This window comes from Pseudoliparis swirei, chromosome 2 (genome assembly GCF_029220125.1).
Source record: "Pseudoliparis swirei isolate HS2019 ecotype Mariana Trench chromosome 2, NWPU_hadal_v1, whole genome shotgun sequence".
NCBI lineage: Eukaryota > Metazoa > Chordata > Actinopteri > Perciformes > Liparidae > Pseudoliparis > Pseudoliparis swirei.
Window position 1 is genome coordinate 22,683,591 of NC_079389.1, and position 19,299 is coordinate 22,702,889.

The following is a 19,299-nucleotide window of genomic DNA, read 5'->3' on the forward strand; positions in this document are numbered from 1 at the left end:
TAATTTTGTAATATATTTTTATTATTTAAAAAGAAGTTGTTAATATTTCTTATTATTTTTGTATTAATATTTTTTTTATTTATTATTATTATATATCTATTTTTTTTATTTAAAAATAAATTGTTAATATTTTTTATTTTAAAATTTTTAAATCATTATAATTTAAAAATAAATTGTTAATATGTGTTATTATTTTTTTATAGTTATGTTTTTTTTTTTATTTTACTTTTTGTTGTTGCAGATGTTCACATTGCCAGACAGATTTGACATTGACTGAAACAGGCCTGTTTTTAAATAAATGAATACTGCCACCTGCTGGTCAAAACACAGAGATACACCCAACGTGGGTGTAGTACTAACGGCTACTGGAGTGATACTCAAGGACAACTGCCATTATTTTATGACATTGACAACACAATTGATCCATTAACGATGTTTTGAATGATTATATTGTTTAAACTTTATTAAAAAACTATTTATCATATATATTGTATATATTAATATACATCAATCCGCTATATATTGTAATTATATAATATATATTTGGTTCATAAAATTAAAAAATTAAAATAAAATGTTATGACATAGAAAACACAATTGATCAATTGATAATGTTTTACATTATTATATTGTTTAAACTTTATTGAAAACATATTTTATCTATTAATATATATCCATCCACTTTGTATTTGTAATTATATTCTATAGATTTGGTTCATAAAATATATATTTTTTTAAACAGTCAAAAACTAAACGCACTACCACTATTTTATGACATCGATCAATTAACGATGTTTTAAATGATTATATAATTACAATATGTAGCGTATGAATGTATATTAACAGATTAAAAAATATGATGCGTAGTTTTTCGATCAGGTTTAAACAATATAATATATATATTTGCTTCATAAAACATAAAAAATAAATTAAAAAACAGGCAATTACTAGACACACAAACGCGTCACTGCCACTATTTTATGACATTGATCAATTAACTCGTTTAAGATTTAAACCTGATCGAAAAACTATTTACCATATTTGTATTAGTTTGTATCTATTAATATACGCTGTATTTTATAATTATATTATGTATATTTGGTTCATAAAATAAAAAATATAAAAAATATAAAACAGGCAATAACTAGACACACTCAATCGCGTCACGCGTGAGCCCGCACTGAGCGCAGGACCCCTCCCTCTCTGACGCGCTATTCGGTCGCCGGCTCGCTGTAGATCGCTCGGTTCAGGTCGCGCGACTCTTTTGGAGGACAGGTGAACCATGGCGGCGCTGCGCGTGACCCGGCTGCTCGGCCCGACGGCGGCGGCCTTCAGCGCGCTGAGCGGCGCGCGCAAAGTAAGGACCGGGAAAATGTGTCAATGTTCCCGCGGTTAGTCCCGAAAAGACGAGTCTCGAGCTCACAAGGGCGAGCTGCTAGCGAGCTGTCAATCATGTGGTTGTCATGGCAAAGAGACTTTCACACGTCTTTCCAGCCGAGTAATGACCTTTATACACGATAAGAATGTGGAATAAACAATGATATTTATCTACCGGTGATTATTTATATACAATATTTAATTGTGGGTAGGTGGAGTGTAATATAAATAGTGCAAATTGTAATGCTAATATTCTAAATATACTAATATAAACACTTAAAAGTTCAATGTAATTTATATTAGAAGTAAAATAACATCAACACAGGACACATATACGTTAAATAATGTACATAAAGCTTATAACACGTCTGTGTATTTAGAAAAGCGCCATACAAGTCTGAATTATTATTAGTATTATTATAAACTACACCAGGACGATACATACATAATACAAGAGGTGCATTCAGGTGCTTTTTGTAATACAAGGTGAGGTGCATTCAGGTGCTTTTTGTAATATAAGGTGACGGTGCATTCAGGTGCTTTTTGTAATGCAAGATGATGGTGCATTCAGGTGCTTTTGTAATGCAAGGTGAGGTGCATTCAGGTGCTTTTTGTAATTGATGGTACGGTGCATTCAGGTGCTTTTTGTAATAAAAGGTGAGGTGCATTCAGGTGCTTTTTGTAATACAAGGTGAGGTGCATTCAGGTGCTTTTTGTAATTGATGGTGAGGTGCATTCAGGTGCTTTTTGTAATACAAGGTGAGGTGCATTCAGATGCTGTTTGTAATGCAAGGTGAGGTGCATTCAGGTGCTTTTTGTAATTGATGGTGAGGTGCATTCAGGTGCTTTTTGTAATACAAGGTGAGGTGCATTCAGGTGCTTTTTGTAATTGATGGTGAGGTGCATTCAGGTGCTTTTTGTAATACAAGGTGAGGTGCATTCAGGTGCTTTTTGTAATTGATGGTGAGGTGCATTCAGGTGCTTTTTGTAATACAAGGTGAGGTGGATTCAGGTGCTTTTTGTAATTGATGGTGAGGTGCATTCAGGTGCTTTTTGTAATACAAGGTGAGGTGCATTCAGGTGCTTTTTGTAATTGATGGTGAGGTGCATTCAGGTGCTTTTTGTAATACAAGGTGAGGTGCATTCAGGTGCTTTTTGTAATACAAGGTGAGGTGCATTCAGGTGCTTTTTGTAATTGATGATGAGGTGCATTCAGGTGCTTTTTGTAATACAAGGTGAGGTGCATTCAGGTGCTTTTTGAAATACAAGGTGAGGTGCATTCAGGTGCTTTTTTTAATACAAGGTGAGGTGCATTCAGGTGCTTTTTGTAATTGATGATGAGGTGCATTCAGGTGCTTTTTGTAATACAAGGTGAGGTGCATTCAGGTGCTTTTTGTAATACAAGGTGAGGTGCATTCAGGTGCTTTTTGTGATACAAGGTGAGGTGCATTCAGGTGCTTTTTGTGATACAAGGTGAGGTGCATTCAGGTGCTTTTTGTAATTGATGGTGAGGTGCATTCAGGTGCTTTTTGTGATACAAGGTGAGGCATTCAGGTGCTTTTTGTAATTGATGATGAGGTGCATTCAGGTGCTTTTTGTAATACAAGGTGACGGTGCCCTCGTGTGCTTTTTGTAATACAAGGTGAGGTGCATTCAGGTGCTTTTTGTAATTGATGGTGAGGTGCATTCAGGTGCTTTTTGTAATACAAGGTGAGGTGCATTCAGGTGCTTTTTGTAATACAAGGTGAGGTGCATTCAGGTGCTTTATGTAATTGATGATGAGGTGCATTCAGGTGCTTTTTGTAATACAAGGTGACGGTGCCCTCATGTGCTTTTTGTAATACAAGGTGAGGTGCATTCAGGTGCTTTTTGTAATTGATGGTGAGGTGCATTCAGGTGCTTTTTGTAATACAAGGTGAGGTGCATTCAGGTGCTTTTTGTAATTGATGATGAGGTGCATTCAGGTGCTTTTTGTAATACAAGGTGACGGTGCCCTCATGTGCTTTTTGTAATACAAGGTGAGGTGCATTCAGGTGCTTTTTGTAATTGATGGTGAGGTGCATTCAGGTGCTTTTTGTAATACAAGGTGAGGTGCATTCAGGTGCTTTTTGTAATTGATGGTGAGGTGCATTCAGATGCTGTTTGTAATGCAAGGTGAGGTGCATTCAGGTGCTTTTTGTAATTGATGGTGAGGTGCATTCAGGTGCTTTTTGTAATACAAGGTGAGGTGCATTCAGGTGCTTTTTGTAATTGATGATGAGGTGCATTCAGGTGTTTTTTGTAATACAAGGTGAGGTGCATTCAGGTGCTTTTTGTAATACAAGGTGAGGTGCATTCAGGTGTTTTTTGTAATTGATGGTGAGGTGCATTCAGGTGCTTTTTGTAATACAAGGTGAGGTGCATTCAGGTGCTTTTTGTAATTGATGGTGAGGTGCATTCAGGTGCTTTTTGTAATACAAGGTGAGGTGCATTCAGGTGCTTTTTGTAATTGATGATGAGGTGCATTCAGGTGCTTTTTGTAATACAAGTTGAGGTGCATTCAGGTGCTTTTTGTAATACAAGGTGAGGTGCATTCAGGTGCTTTTTGTAATACAAGGTGACTGCCCTCATGTGCTTTTTGTAATACAAGGTGAGGTGCATTCAGGTGCTTTTTGTGATACAAGGTGAGGTGCATTCAGGTGCTTTTTGTAATTGATGGTGAGGTGCATTCAGGTGCTTTTTGTGATACAAGGTGAGGTGCATTCAGGTGCTTTTTGTAATTGATGATGAGGTGCATTCAGGTGCTTTTTGTAATTGATGGTGAGGTGCATTCAGGTGCTTTTTGTGATACAAGGTGAGGTGCATTCAGGTGCTTTTTGTAATACAAGGTGACGGTGCCCTCATGTGCTTTTTGTAATACAAGGTGAGGTGCATTCAGGTGCTTTTTGTAATTGATGGTGAGGTGCATTCAGGTGCTTTTTGTGATACAAGGTGAGGTGCATTCAGGTGCTTTTTGTAATACAAGGTGACGGTGCATTCAGGTGCTTTTTGTAATACAAGGTGAGGTGCATTCAGGTGCTTTTTGTAATTGATGGTGAGGTGCATTCAGGTGCTTTTTGTAATACAAGGTGAGGTGCATTCAGGTGCTGTTTTTAATGCAAGGTGAGGTGCATTCAGGTGCTTTTTGTAATTGATGATGAGGTGCATTCAGGTGCTTTTTGTAATTGATGATGAGGTGCATTCAGGTGCTTTTTGTAATACAAGGTGACGGTGCCCTCATGTGCTTTTTGTAATACAAGGTGAGGTGCATTCAGGTGCTTTTTGTAATTGATGGTGAGGTGCATTCAGGTGCTTTTTGTAATACAAGGTGAGGTGCATTCAGGTGCTTTTTGTGAGTCAAGTTCACACGGTCGAGCTGCTAGCTGCCAATAATGTTGTTGTTGAGTGGAAGTACTGAGTCATTTAACATATTTACAGCATATTAATGCACATTATACAACATAGGAATGAGGAATAAATGGTGATATAAAGTATTAACAGTGTTTATGTTCTATATATAGAATATGAACATAGTGGGCAGGTCTAGTGTAATATAAATAGTGCAAATTGTAATGACAAGTAACGCTAATAATATAAAAATACTATTATAAACACTAACACGATGACGATACAACGTGAGGTGCATTCAGGTGCTTTTTGTGTGTGTTGTTTCCCCTGTTGGAAGGAGAGAGAACTGGCTGGTTGTTGTTGTTGTTTACGATGTCTTGACCTTTTTTCCTTTTTTAAATTCCTGCAGGCAGCGCTCTGCGTGTTAAACGTCTCGAGGGTGAAGTCGGAGTCTAAATCTCCGAATCCATGAATGTAAACGGGGGCGAATGGGATTTTTCCCGTCTCCCCTGAAGTCACCGCGGGTTCCTTTCCGCTCCTCGTTTCGTCCTCTTCCCGTTTCTCTCGTCTGGATCCATAACGCCGCCGTCGCCCTCTGCAGATATGATATCTTTTACGACGCCGCCGTTGCCGTATTTGGCGAGGCGGCGGCGCGTGAACGAGACCGTAAAGCAGAGCGGCGAGGCGGCGGCCCTGAGGCTTTTTACATTACAGCTCAATATAATTTCTACAGCCTCCAGAATGACCGTAAAGTTGAATCAACACCTCTAACACAGTTTACAATAATAAAAACTATAATAACTCGAGACCTTCATGAAGGTCGGATGCAGAGTTCAGAGGATAGAAACCAGCTTGTGTTCTAATTAAGTCACATTTACAGGGAACTCGATTGTTATACGTAGATATATATATATATATATATATTCCATCGCCGTCTCGTCCGACCGAGTCTCGTTTATTCACTTTGTAATTTCCATTAATTGCTCATTTGTTTTAGGTAATGTACAAAACAAACACCGGGGGAACGGCGGCGGCCCCCGCGGTCGTTTGTGCGCTCTCACATTATGTCGACGCCCTCGGCCTCGTTGGCGAATTACTTTTTAATACCCGCGCTGTTCTCGTCGTGCAGACGCTCCCGAAAACTAATTTGAGTTGACATTTTCATAAAGTGGTGGAGAAGTTTGTCGGAATAACCCCCCTCCCCCCTCCTCCCATGCCGCGTTCAAGGTGCGCTCCCTGTCGTCCTCCAGGCAGGTGTGCACACGAGCTCGGCGAGGAGCCTGCGGTACGGCTGGTTGTCCTACGTTCTCGGCGAGAGGACGACGCCGCGGTTCAACCAGAACAGCCGGATCATCACGCTGGACGGCAACCTGTGCTCGGGGAAAGGAGCGATGGCCCAGCAGCTGGCCGACAGCCTGGGTAACTACCCCCCCTCTGGAGGGCACCCAAGGGTGCTCGCATGCAGCATATATATATATATATATATTTCTTTATGTATACTTATATTTTATTTATTTATATATATATTTATTTATATCCATACACATATTTATTTATAGATACATATATTTTTACATTTATATATAAATATATTTATCTTTTTTTATATATATATTTATTCTATATATCTTTATATATATACTATATATGTATCTGTATATATATTATATATGTATCTTTATATATACTTATGTATGTATATATATTTATGGATATATTTATTTTTATATGTATATTTATACATGTATATAATTATTTATGCATATTTATTTATATATATATATATATTCACATATCGGTTCGGTTCCTTATCAATACTCTAATCAGTTATTTTTAGAATTCTGTAGCTGGGGAAAAAGACAATTCATTTAGAAAATAATCAACATGGTTTTATTGTTCTTGGATGTAAAGAAATAAACTTTCTTGAGCAGCAACACAAAAAGTTTCAAAACCTCTCAAATACATTCACAGTGATTTTTATCTCTTATTGATTATCCCGTTCCAGCTGTGGACGGGATAATCAATAACCACCGGGGATTCATTCTGTTATCCAGGAGACCGACGTTCGCTCCCCGTGTTGATTTTTTAAAATCATTTCTTTTGTCACGTAACTCTGTAGTTATTTTTAAAAATCCTCAAAGTACTTTTGTTGCAATAAACTCGTCTCCACAGGAATAATCTAGCTGGTTCTGGCCTCGTTAACGCCGTGAAGAAGAGTTTATTATTATTTAATTGACACGTGTTGCTGGACTTATGTAGGAACCGTCACCACCGCGTACGCCGAGAAAAGACCGAACCGCTTTAACACGCTAGTTTAACACACTAGTGTAACACGCTAGTGTAACATGCTAGTTTAACACGCTAGTGTAACACGCAAGTGTAACACGCTAGTGTAACACGCTAGTTCAACATGCTAGTTTAACATGCTAGTTCAACATGCTAATTCAACGTGCTAATTCAACGTGCTAGTTTAACATGCTAGTTCAACATGCTAATTCAACATGCTAGTTCAACATGCTAATTCAACATGCTAGTTCAACGTGCTAGTTTAACACACTAGTGTAACACGCTAGTGTAACATGCTAGTTTAACACGCTAGTGTAACACGCAAGTGTAACACGCTAGTTTAACATGCTAGTTGAACATGCTAGTTCAACGTGCTAATTCAACGTGCTAGTTTAACATGCTAGTTCAACATGCTAATTCAACATGCTAGTTCAACATGCTAATTCAACATGCTAGTTCAACATGCTAATTCAACATGCTAGTTTAACATGCTAGTTCAACATGCTAGTTTAAAATGCTTTAACATGCTAGTTCAACATGCTAGTTCAACATGCTAGTTAAACATGCTAGTTTAACATGCTAGTTTCACATGCTAGTTCAACGTGCTAGTTCAATGTGCTAGTTCAACGTGCTAGTTCAACGTGCTAGTTCAACATGCTAGTTCAACATGCTAGTTTAACGTGCTAGTTCAACGTGCTAGTTTAACGTGCTAGTTTAACGTGCTAGTTCAACGTGCTAGTTCAACATGCTAGTTCAACATGCTAGTTTAACATACTAGTTCAACATGCTAGTTCAACATACTAGTTCAACATACTAGTTCAACATGCTAGTTCAACATGCTAGTTTAACATGCTAGTTCAATGTGCTAGTTAAACGTGCAAGTTGAACATGCTAGTTTAACATGCTTTTACTTATCGTTACATCATAATAATAATCCATTCAAGTTATTTTTAAATGAGTCATTTCCGGCGGTTCCCTCGGGTCCGGAGTCGTGCGCCGGTAGGATGAAGTCCTTTTCGGGCTCACGTGGACTTCCTGTTCCCGCCCCCACAGGTATGCTCCACATGCCGGAGGCGGACACCTGCTACATGGACCGCATGACGGGCGAGAAGGAGCCGCTGCCCGAGGACTTCAACGGGATGTGCAGCCTGGAGCGCTTCTACGCCGAGCCCAGGGCCGCCGACGGGAACAGCTACCGGCTGCAGCTGTGGATGTACACCATGCGGCTGCTGCAGTACGCCGACGCCATCGAGCACCTGCTCACCACAGGTAGCCCCGACTCGACGGGAGGGGGAGGAGCCTCACGGGGTCATTTGCATGTCTTGACCTCTCCTGTGTGTGTTCTCAGGCCAAGGCGTGGTGCTGGAGCGCTCTCCCTTCAGCGACTTCGTCTTCCTGGACGCCATGTTCAACGAGGGCTACATCAGGCGCGAGTGTGAGTATCCCCCCCCCCGTAAATAAACGTTGAAGTTAGTCAGTGATGAAACATCCGCCCCCCCCCCCCCGATCTCCCCCCCCTCCTTGCAGGTGTGGATCACTACAACGAGATCAAGGGCATCAGCCTCTGTGAGTTCCTGGAGCCTCACATGGTCATCTACCTGGACCTGCCGGCCCAGGAGGTTCAGAAGAAGCTGCAGCAGAGCGGCAAGGTAGGGTTACCACCACCGCATGCCGTCAACATGCTAGTTTAACATGCTAGTTTAACATGCTAGTTTAACATACTAGTTTAACATGCTAGTTTAACATGCTAGTTTAACATGCTAGTTTAACATGCTAGTTTAACATACTAGTTTAACATGCTAGTTTAACATGCTAGTTTAACATACTTGTTTAACATGCTAGTTTAACATGGTAGTTTAACATGCTAGTTTAACACGCTAGTTTAACATGGTAGTTTAACAAACTAGTTTAACATGCTAGTTTAACACGTTTAACATGCTAATTTAACATGCTAGTTTAACACGTTTAACATGGTAGTTTAACACGTTTAACATACTAGTTCAACATGCTAGTTAAACAAACTAGTTTAACATGCTTTAACATGCTAGTTTAACACGTTTAACATGGTAGTTTAACATGGTAGTTTAACATGGTAGTTTAACATGCTCTTACTTATCGTTACATAGTCATTATAATCCCTTCGAGTTATTTGGTGTGATAACCCGTTGCCATGACGATAGCCTCTCTGTCCTGCAGAACGTTCCGCTGTCGTACCTGAAGAGCATCGAGCAGAGCTACAAGGACTCCTTCCTGCCCCTGATGAGGTGACGAGTCACACCGTGTCACGGGACTCTGACGGGGAAATGTTTCATTGGACCAATCGTGTCGCTCCCCAAACCAACGTGTGTGTGTGTGTGTGTGTGTTCCTCCAGCGAGAAGACGGACGTGCTGGCCTACGATATGACCAAAGCCCTGAACGTCGAGATGGTGAGAGGCTTCTCTTCATCTTTTTCTTCTCTTCATCTTTTTCTTCTCTTCATCTTTTTATTCTCTTCATCTTTTTCTTCGTGTTCTCTCTCTCAACGTTTCTTCTCGTCCTCAGCTGGTCGACGACATCAAATACCCAAAGTTTGAGGGCGGGCCGTGGGCGGAGCAGGACGACATCACCTACCACCAGATGAGGATGCTGTGAGTCACACACACACACACACACACACACACACACACACACACACAGGACCTAAACCAACCACTACGACTTTAATGCTGATTCACATCCTGATTACATTTCATATGCAACTTATTGACGTTCTATCTCTCTCCCTCTAACTCACTCTCTCTCTCTCTCTCTCCCTCTCCCTCTAACTCTCTCTCTGTCTCTCTCGCTCTCCCTCTAACTCTCTCTCTCTCTCCCTCTAACTCTCTCTCTGTCTCCCTCTCTCTCTCTCCCTCTCTCTCTCCCTCGAACTCTCCCTCTCTAACTCTCTCTCTCTGTCTCCCTCGAACTCTCTCTCTCTCTCTCCCTCATTCTCTCTCCCTCTCTCTCTGTCTCCCTCTCTCTCCCTCTAACTCTCTCCCTCTAACTATCTCTCTCTGTCTCCCTCTAACTCTCTCTCTCTCCCTCGTTCTCTCTCTCTCTCTCTCCCTCGTTCTCTCTCTCTCTCCCTCGTTCTCTCTCCAGCGTGGAAGACAAGCAGCGGGTGGCGATGTTGACCCACATACCGAAGTTCCTCCCAGAGATCACCATCGGGGCGCACGACTTTGACGAGAAGTACCACGCCTTCAGATCGGTACGAGGACCGCGTTGGGTCTTCAACTCTCACACACACACACACACACACACACACACACTCTCACTCACACACGGTTCTCCACTCAGCTGAAGGCGTGTCCCTCCTCCTCGTCGCCGTTCTTCACGATGACTTCTTGAGTATATTTCTCCCGCCGCTGCTCTTTCTGCCCCGTGTGCCCCCCCCCCCCCCCGCTGAGATATCGAATGACTCTTCAAATGCCAGATATGGAAAATATTCCACGGGGTTTTTTCGGGTCTCATCTGTCTTGCAGGGAAACATTCGGCTGACCTTTTGTGTTTATTGACTGCAGACTTTTTCTTTTTTCGTTAAACGTTGCTGCGTCGCGGCGCAGGAGGCCGCGGCCTGACATTTAGATCTGAGGGAACGAGACGCGCGGCGCCGACAACCTGAGCCGCCGAGTTCATGAAGATAACAACAACAACAACACGAGGGATTAATCTATAACAAGAGAAGCTCATGCATGAAATATCTTTATATACTTATATTCAGTGTTGATTAGACGCTTCGATTGGAATAAGTTCAGAAACACATCCTGTATGGAAGACTTAAAATGTCTTAAATGTAAATAAATAAATGCATGAATAAATACAAGAATAAATAAATAAATGCTTAAATAAATGTATAAATACAGGAATGCGTATAAGGACACATAAATGTCACGCATAAATAATTGATGAAATATGTGTGAACACAGAGACAAATGAAGAAATACAGAAATGTAGAAATAGATTAATTTAATAATGTCCTGTTTAGGTATAACTTATATTGATTAATTTCTGTATTTATATATTTATTTAAGCATTTATTTATTCCTGTATTTATTCATTTATTTATACATTTAAGCATTTATTTATTCATACCTATACTTAAGCATTTATTTATTCCTATATTTATTCATTCATTTATTTATTTATACTTAAGACATTTTAAGTCCTTCATAATGCTGATGCTCCGGCATCAAGAAAAAGTCTTTTTAGTTTTTTTTCTTTCTAATTTGTTGTTCTTGTTGTTGTTGTGTCGCCTGCAGCTCCCCGGCAAGAAGTACTCGGCTGGTTATAACGCCGATGTTGGAGATAAACTGATCTGGCTGAAGTGAGCTGCTGCTGCTGCTGCTGCTTCGTCCTCAAATATATAAAACGTATGTATTGAAAGAAATGAATAAAATTTTGAATCTACACAAAAATACTTTTTTGTTCTCGTCTGATTTCTGGATGCCGAGGTAACGGAGACGGTCGAGTGTCTTACGAGGTGTCTGCACACCACCCGACCTCACCTTATTGCTGTAAATATCCTGCAGACCGAGCAGAGCACGGCCCGCAACTCTGTGTTCGCTCTTCTAATCGAGAATTGATTGCAACACAGATGCAAGGATGGTGTGTGTGTGTGTGTGTGTGTGTGTGTGTGTGTGTGTGTGTGTGTGTGTGTGTGTGTGTGTGTGTGTGTGTGTGTGTGTGTGTGTGTGTGTGTGTGTGTGTGTGTGTGTGTGTGTGTGTGTGTGTGTGTGTGTGTGTGTGTGTGGGCTTTAATAACTTGCTTCCCCTCTTCCACATCTCACTGCCTCTCCGATCTAATATTTGCTGAATGAGTCGCTGCATGTCGATGGAGCTCCGTTCCTCTTCAAGGAGATCGGAGTATTCTGGTGTTTCCAGATGGAACTGGAGGTCTGAGTCCTGGACGTGAACCTCCTCCGTCTGCTTCAGAGAAGACAAACGGGAAACACTGAAATGTCTTTATGAGCATTTATTAAACACAAAGTTGGAATAATTCGACTGAATGGACGGAGCTCTTCGAAGGTCTCAACCAGAAAGAGATTTAAACAATTTTTACTGGACATGTTCGCTCCTCCCTTCAGACGGGAAGTGTTTCCATCCATCCGCATCCCTCGTGACGGAGCGAGAGAAATGATGATGAAGGAATAGAAGAAATAAACATGCCTGTTACTGAACACAATACTTAATTTTAAGAAAAAGAAGAAAACAAATCTGTATGTCTTGTAATCTAAATTACTGTCCCTGTGAAAACTGACCCTTCAACAAAAAAGTTAGAAAAAGCGAAAGAAAGAAATACAAAAAGGTCGTTTACAGGTCGCTCAACGTGCGAGAAAGAGAGAAATGAGCTGTGCAGACAGTCGGCAGACGGCGGAGCCGGAGAGAAGCGTCCCGTCCTGCCGGAGCACCGGGCGACTCGCACAGACGGAGTAAAGAACTGACAGCACAGCAGCCTGGTGCAGTCACACTGAACTAATGGAGGGTGGAGGAACATGAAGTCTGGGGGAGAGGAAGTTGGTCTGGTATAATGTGACACGGAGGTCTTATCAGGTCTGCTGCTGCTGGTGGTGGTGGGGGGGGGGGGTAAAAGGTCACATGTCTGAGGTGGGGGACAGATGTGGAAGCAGAAACAACCGGAGGGTGGAGGGAACATATATACAAAATAAAGAAAGAAAAACTGCAAACGGGAGGAGAGAATAAAATACAGCTCAGCAACAACGTTTTAAGAGTGAAAGCCAGAAAAGCTCAGGAGAGGGGATGGATGGATGGATGGATGGGTGGATGGATGGATAGATGGATAGGTGGAAAGGGTAGATATATGGATGGGTGAATGGGTGGGTAGATAGATGGATGGATGGGTGGATGGATAGATAGATGGATGGGTGGATAGATTTGCATCTCAACTGAATCTACAAGTCGGCGTTGACTTGATGTCCGTAACTTAAAATAACATAAAAACACGTTAAGACAAACCCGATGTTTAACGAACCAAACCAAGTCGTTGGGTTCTTTTATCTTTCGGAGACGGGGTTGTTCAAGTCCCCGTTAACTAACTTTCTCTCTTATGCCTAAAACGGCACAATATTAATTATTATAAGCATAAAGTGAAGCTAATGTTGCTTCTTGTCTGATGTTTAACTAAATCAAACCAAGTTGTTGTATTCTTTTATTTTTATGAAACGGAGTTTGTGAAAGTCCACGTTAGCTAACTTTCTCTCACCTATGCAAGATGGTGAACGCCTATAAAAAAAATTAAATGCTTAAAACTGCACAATATTAATTATTATAAGCATAAAGTGAAGCTAATGTTGCTCCCTGTCTGAATTTAACTAAACCAAACCAAGCTGTTGGGTTCTTTTATTTCTAGTAGACGTGTTTGTGAAAGTCCACGTTAGCTAAGTTTCTCTCACCTCTGCGAGACGGTGAATGTCTGTAAAGCTTAAAGTGCTTAAAGCTGCACAATATTAATGAATAATAAGATAAAGTGAAGCTAATGTTGCTCCCTGTCTGCTGGGTGTGGACACGCTGGTTGTTGGTGTCTGCTGACACGATTGTGTTAAAAAAAGGTGATTTTGTGTTTGTTTTTTCTGCCAGCAATTAAAACGAATCCTACTTTAATTAAAATGACTTGTATTGTTTGTTACACACGATACACACTTTAATATTCATATTCGCCAACTTCCTTGAGCTCCATCCATCCATTAGCTGTACCTGCTTGTCATTCATTGAGGTTTTAAACTAGTTCTGTCTATCATCGATTAAAAAAACATAATGAGGATTCAATTCTAATTCCAATTATTTTACACAGCCTGTGTACTGAGACGGTTCACTCTGTTCCGTCTATTCATTTATTATGTATTACCTTTATTGCATAAATACCGTGTACCGTGAATACAAATACACGTCGTCTTCCCAAGAGTTTCAGTAAAATACAGTTAAAATATAAAGAGTAGAACATTTGGGAGATAAAATACCAAAAAGTAAAAAATCCTGCCATTAATCCGTCTTTAAACTTCCGTCTAAAACTCACAGCTTCCAGGATTAAAATTAGTTTATCGCCGCGCGGGGGTGCAGATGCTGCGTGCGTCGCACCAGAAAGCAGATTTCTCGGTCGTGGGAAGGAAACGCCTCGGGAGGCGAGGAGCTCGGCGGATGGAGCTGAGGGAAGATTACGGCGGCCGGGGTTCACCGCTCCGCCGCAGAGAGCCGAGGCTGCTGCTCGGCGTCAAACACCCCCAGAACAGGAGGGAAAAGGAAGATTTAATCACGGTAATCAATGAGGCTAATTGCCGCTAACCGAGCGTCTGGATTATACCGTTGCCTGGAATCATTTTAATTCCAGTGTGTTTGTTTTTTGAAACGGCTGAAAGGGGAAAGCCGCTCCGTGGATCAGCCGTCAGGCTTCAGGTCCAGAGGCAGCAGAGGGCAGTGTTGCTGTCTGGATCCATTCAGGCTGCAGACAACACGGCGTCCACGTTCCTGTGCATAGAGGCAGGAAACGGTTCAGCACCCAATGCACCGTCTGGCAAACGCAGCATGCCAAAAGTACCAGGATGTACTACTTACTGCGTGCTGAGGCATTCTGTGGGATCAAATTATAAAAAGAAAATCTAGCTTCATGTGTTAAAGCTGCATTCTCTCTCCTGACCACCAGGGGGCTCCTCTGGTTGTATAGAAGTCTATATAGTGGCTCTACTTCTCTCTTGATGTATTCCCTCAGTAAACATTGTAAACATGAGTTTATGTCTCAGTCTCTAGTTTCAAGTCTTCTTCTATACAGCCTGATGTCATCATTTAGGACATGATGGTCATTAAAGTCAAAGTGTCCATGTATCTCAGTATAACTCAATATGAGTGAAATATACTCACAGATACTAGACTCGTCTTTTTGGCTGTTGCTTTGACAGGAGAGGTGGAAAGTGAGAGGAGCCGCTGGCGGCTGAAATATTTTCCCCACTGCATAATCCTGTCATAATGTTTACCAATATCCTCAATATTCAAAGAAACACCGGATGAGTGGGTGTTAAAAAGACAAAAGAAACAAACAGAAACACAGGAGGATTAACAAGAAGTATGTGTTATGTTTATCAGTTTCTATTATTTATTAGTTTCTGAGAAATGTATTTATTTTCCACAGTTTCTTTTGGTAGATGGTTCTTAATTCTACAATACCTACAGAGAATGCAGCTTTAACACATGAAGCATAGACTTCTATACAACCAGAGGAGTCGCCCCCTGGTGGTGAGGAGAGAGAATGCAGCTTTAACACATGAAGCATAGACTTCTACACAACCAGAGGAGTCGCCTCCTGGTGGTCAGGAGAGAGAATGCAGCTTTAACACATGAAGCACATACTTCTATACAACCAGAGGAGTCGCCCCCTGGTGGTCAGGAGAGAGAATGCAGCTTTAACACATGAAGCATAGACTTCTACACAACCAGAGGAGTCGCCCCCTGGTGGTGAGGAGAGAGAATGCAGCTTTAACACATGAAGCATAGACTTCTACACAACCAGAGGAGTCGCCTCCTGGTGGTCAGGAGAGAGAATGCAGCTTTAACACATGAAGCACATCCTTCTATACAACCAGAGGAGTCGCCCCCTGGTGGTCAGGAGAGAGAATGCAGCTTTAACACATGAAGCATAGACTTCTACACAACCAGAGGAGTCGCCCCCTGGTGGTCAGGAGAGAGAATGCAGCTTTAACACATGAAGCACATACTTCTATACAACCAGAGGAGTCGCCCCCTGGTGGTCAGGAGAGAGAATGCAGCTTTAACACATGAAGCATAGACTTCTACACAACCAGAGGAGTCGCCCCCTGGTGGTGAGGAGAGAGAATGCAGCTTTAACACATGAAGCATAGACTTCTATAGAACCAGAGGAGTCGCCCCCTGGTGGTGAGGAGAGAGAATGCAGCTTTAACACATGAAGCATAGACTTCTATACAACCAGAGAAGTCGCCCTCCTGGTGGCCAGTAGTGAGAATGCAGTTCTTAGGACACTTCCACATGGGGTTGTACACACCTTTCAGCTAATAACTTCACCGTGAAATAAATAACACGTGTTCTTTTCCCCGGTGACGACCCACAAAGTTAATTATTCATTAATCGTAAAGGAACATACTAACGAATCTCGACGCTCTGATTCGTGAGCGGTTAGCGGAAGCGCCTCCCCCCCCCCCCCCCGTCTCCACTCGCTGTGGCAGAGAAAGCACACTTCCACTTCACAGTGTTCTCACTTCCACTCACACCCGAGCGAGTCAATGTGAACAACATCGGTTTTGTTATCGCCGGCTGCGCAAAAAAAGAAGAAGAGAAACGCCGGGGGGGGGGGGGGGTAATGCGTTACGTGACACGCCGGCTCGAGTCTTCCGTCACTTCCACTGACGGGTCACATAATAGGGTTATTGATAATCTGTCACCCGCGGTGCTTTATGTGTCGCTGCGGTTCCACGTGTGATATCTGAGTGAAGGCGCCTCCGGGTGTCTCCACCGGCGTCACACGGTGGACTTTACGGACACCGTGATGCCCAAAAGCAAGACCGGCAGTATTATTTTTTGGGCCCCGAAGAGAGTATTGATGTCTGATACGACGAGGCCGGCGACTCACAGGGCCGACATCGTGAGATCTGAGGATAGCAGCCGTAACCAGATGAGCATCGATCGGGGAAAGTGAGCCGAGAAGCTTCAGTCCAGAGTTCTGTACGTCATGGAAAACCTGGAAAGGTCCTGGGATTTGAATAATGGATCCACCCATCCATCCATCTATCCATCTATCCATCAATCCATCCACCATCCATATATCCACCCATTCACCCATCCATCTATCCATCCACCCATCCATTCACCCATCCATCAATCCATCGATCCATCCACCCATCCACCATCCATCCATTTTAAAATGACCTGTAAATATCCTTGATATTTTTAAAACTGTTTAAATGAACATATGAATATAACACATGTCCACATCTTTTCCAATTTTGGTATTTAATTTTCATCCTTTTCTCGGCCTGGAAATAACCATTTTAAAGTTCCATGACTTTTCCAGGTTTTCCATGACCGTACAATCTTTTCCTTTTTAGTATATACTTTAAAGATGAAAGAGAGACAATAGATTGATTGCAGGGTTCGTACAGATTTTTAAATGCAGCATACTCTCTTTTATTCTCATGATCTCATGATGTCCTGCCGCGTCTCGTGGACGCGTCGAGGCAGGAAACCAATAACAAAGTGTCCAGAGGAAGGAAAGCGTCCCTGCAGGACGGACGTCCACCGGGACCACAGTGGACTAACCGTTGTGAGTCACACCTCCGCCGTTTGCCATTTTCGGGTTGTGATTGATCGCCCGTCCCTCCGCTGCCCTTCCCCCGAGCGGTCAGAGCGCCGCGGCGCCTCTCTGGACACGCCGTCCAGATAATAACTTCTGTGTCAGCCGGCGTTTTTTTTCTTCTTTCTTTTTGATATCATTTCGGGCTCGAGCGAAGACTTTCAAAAACAGTTGAGGAAGAGACTATTTCATTGCATGAGTTACACGCCGTATATATACACTACCGTTCAAAAGTTTGGGGTCATCCAGACAATTTTGTGTCTTCCATGAAAACTCACTTTTATTTATCAAATGAATTGAAAATTGAATAGAAAATATAGTCAAGACATTGACAAGGTTAGAAATAATGATTAATATTTGAAGTATTAATTTTGTTCTACAAACTTCAAGCTCAAAGGAAGGCCAGTTAGCTTATATCACCAGCATAACTGTTTTCAGCTGTGCTAACATAATTGCACAAGGGTTTTCTAATCATCCATTAGTCTTCTAAGGCGATTAGCAAACACAATGTACCATTAGAACACTGGAGTGATAGTTGATGGAAATGGGCCTCTATACACCTATGGAGATATTTCATGAGAAACCAGACGTTTCCACCTAGAATAGTCATTTACCACATTAACAATGTATAGAGTGTATTTCTGATTGATTTAATGTTATCTTCATTGAAAAAAACAATGCTTTTCTTTGAAAAATAAGGACATTTCTAAGTGATCCCAAACTTTTGAACGGTAGTGTATATATATATCTGACACACACACACACTAATTAAAGCGCCTGATACTCACTCGCGGGATGCATTTGCAATTGGTTCTTCTAGAGGACGATAATGCAAATAGAAATTCCCCTTCGTTATCTCGCGACTGGTACAAATGGTTGTATAGCAAATGTAATTTCCGAGCCATTTGCTTATCTCTGCTCCCCCCCCACCACCCCAACCCGCACAACCACCCCAACCCCCACCACCATCGCACCGCGGCATCGCTCCTCATCCTCGAATGACTAAGCACTCCTTTGTTTCATCTCAGCGATGGCCGACGACATTTCCTCCGCCGTCCTCGATTTTTTTTCTTCCCAGTCGGAGCACTTTGGGCTCAAGGATATTCTGGAGGAGTCGGGGAGTGACGGGCAGGAGGAGGAGGAGGAGGAGGAGGTGCCCTTTGCATGGGCTCACAGAACAAAGTGCTGGAGAGGAGCAGGGAGTTCCCTGATTGACAAGCGGCGGCCGAGTCCTCTCGCGGGGGTTTGTTAATCTTCCCCCTGCGAGAGCCAGAATTATCTGGTGGACCTGCTGCCCTTTCTCTGAGAAGAAGAAGAGGAGGAGGAGAGGAGGAAGAGAGGAGGAGGGGAGGAGGAGGAGAGGAGTTTGGGTATCGGGAGTCCACGTTGGACGTGCTTCACCGCGTTTCAGGGGAAATCTCATTCGTCTAAATAACAAAGTTTGGGCTGAAGTTGCAGACGGATTCTCTCCATCCGGATAAGAGATAAGAGACGGAGGTGGAGAGAGAGAGGTCTTCACCCCAAAAGACCGAGAACGTGAATAAACTGCCGAAATATACGAGACGCTCATATTCAGAATACGAGAATAATTACAACTTGACCTAAATATCATTTACGGCGTTTGGATTGATTACGAAATACTCGATTGTCGCGTTTCCCGATCGAGACGTGAGAGATTTAAAGGATATGAATCGTGATTTTGGGAGAAATTCTTTGGACGTGAAAAAAATAAAATAAATGATGGCCTAAAAACCATGAAAAAATAGATTTGACCAAGAAGAAGAAGAAGATAAAGAAGGAGGAGAAGAAAGAGAAGAAGGAGAAGGAGAAGGAGGAGAAGTAGAAGTAAAAGAGAAGAAGGAGAAGAGGAAGAGGAGACGAAGGTGAAGAGCTCCATGACTTTTTACACTGGAAGAGG

The 19,299-nt window shown here is 42.2% G+C and overlaps 1 protein-coding gene across 1 annotated transcript; it reads left to right on the plus strand.

Annotated features, from left to right (window-relative positions):
* Nucleotides 1–1,227: 1,227 nt before the first annotated feature.
* Nucleotides 1,228–11,468, plus strand: ndufa10 (NADH:ubiquinone oxidoreductase subunit A10). The gene is made up of 10 exons (XM_056435483.1): nucleotides 1,228–1,357; nucleotides 5,994–6,162; nucleotides 8,083–8,298; nucleotides 8,378–8,464; nucleotides 8,557–8,678; nucleotides 9,226–9,293; nucleotides 9,402–9,456; nucleotides 9,572–9,657; nucleotides 10,151–10,259; nucleotides 11,311–11,468. The coding sequence occupies exons 1-10, from the start codon at nucleotides 1,283–1,285 to the stop codon at nucleotides 11,377–11,379; spliced, it is 1,056 nt and encodes a 351-aa protein (XP_056291458.1). The 5' UTR covers nucleotides 1,228–1,282; the 3' UTR covers nucleotides 11,380–11,468.
* Nucleotides 11,469–19,299: the final 7,831 nt, after the last annotated feature.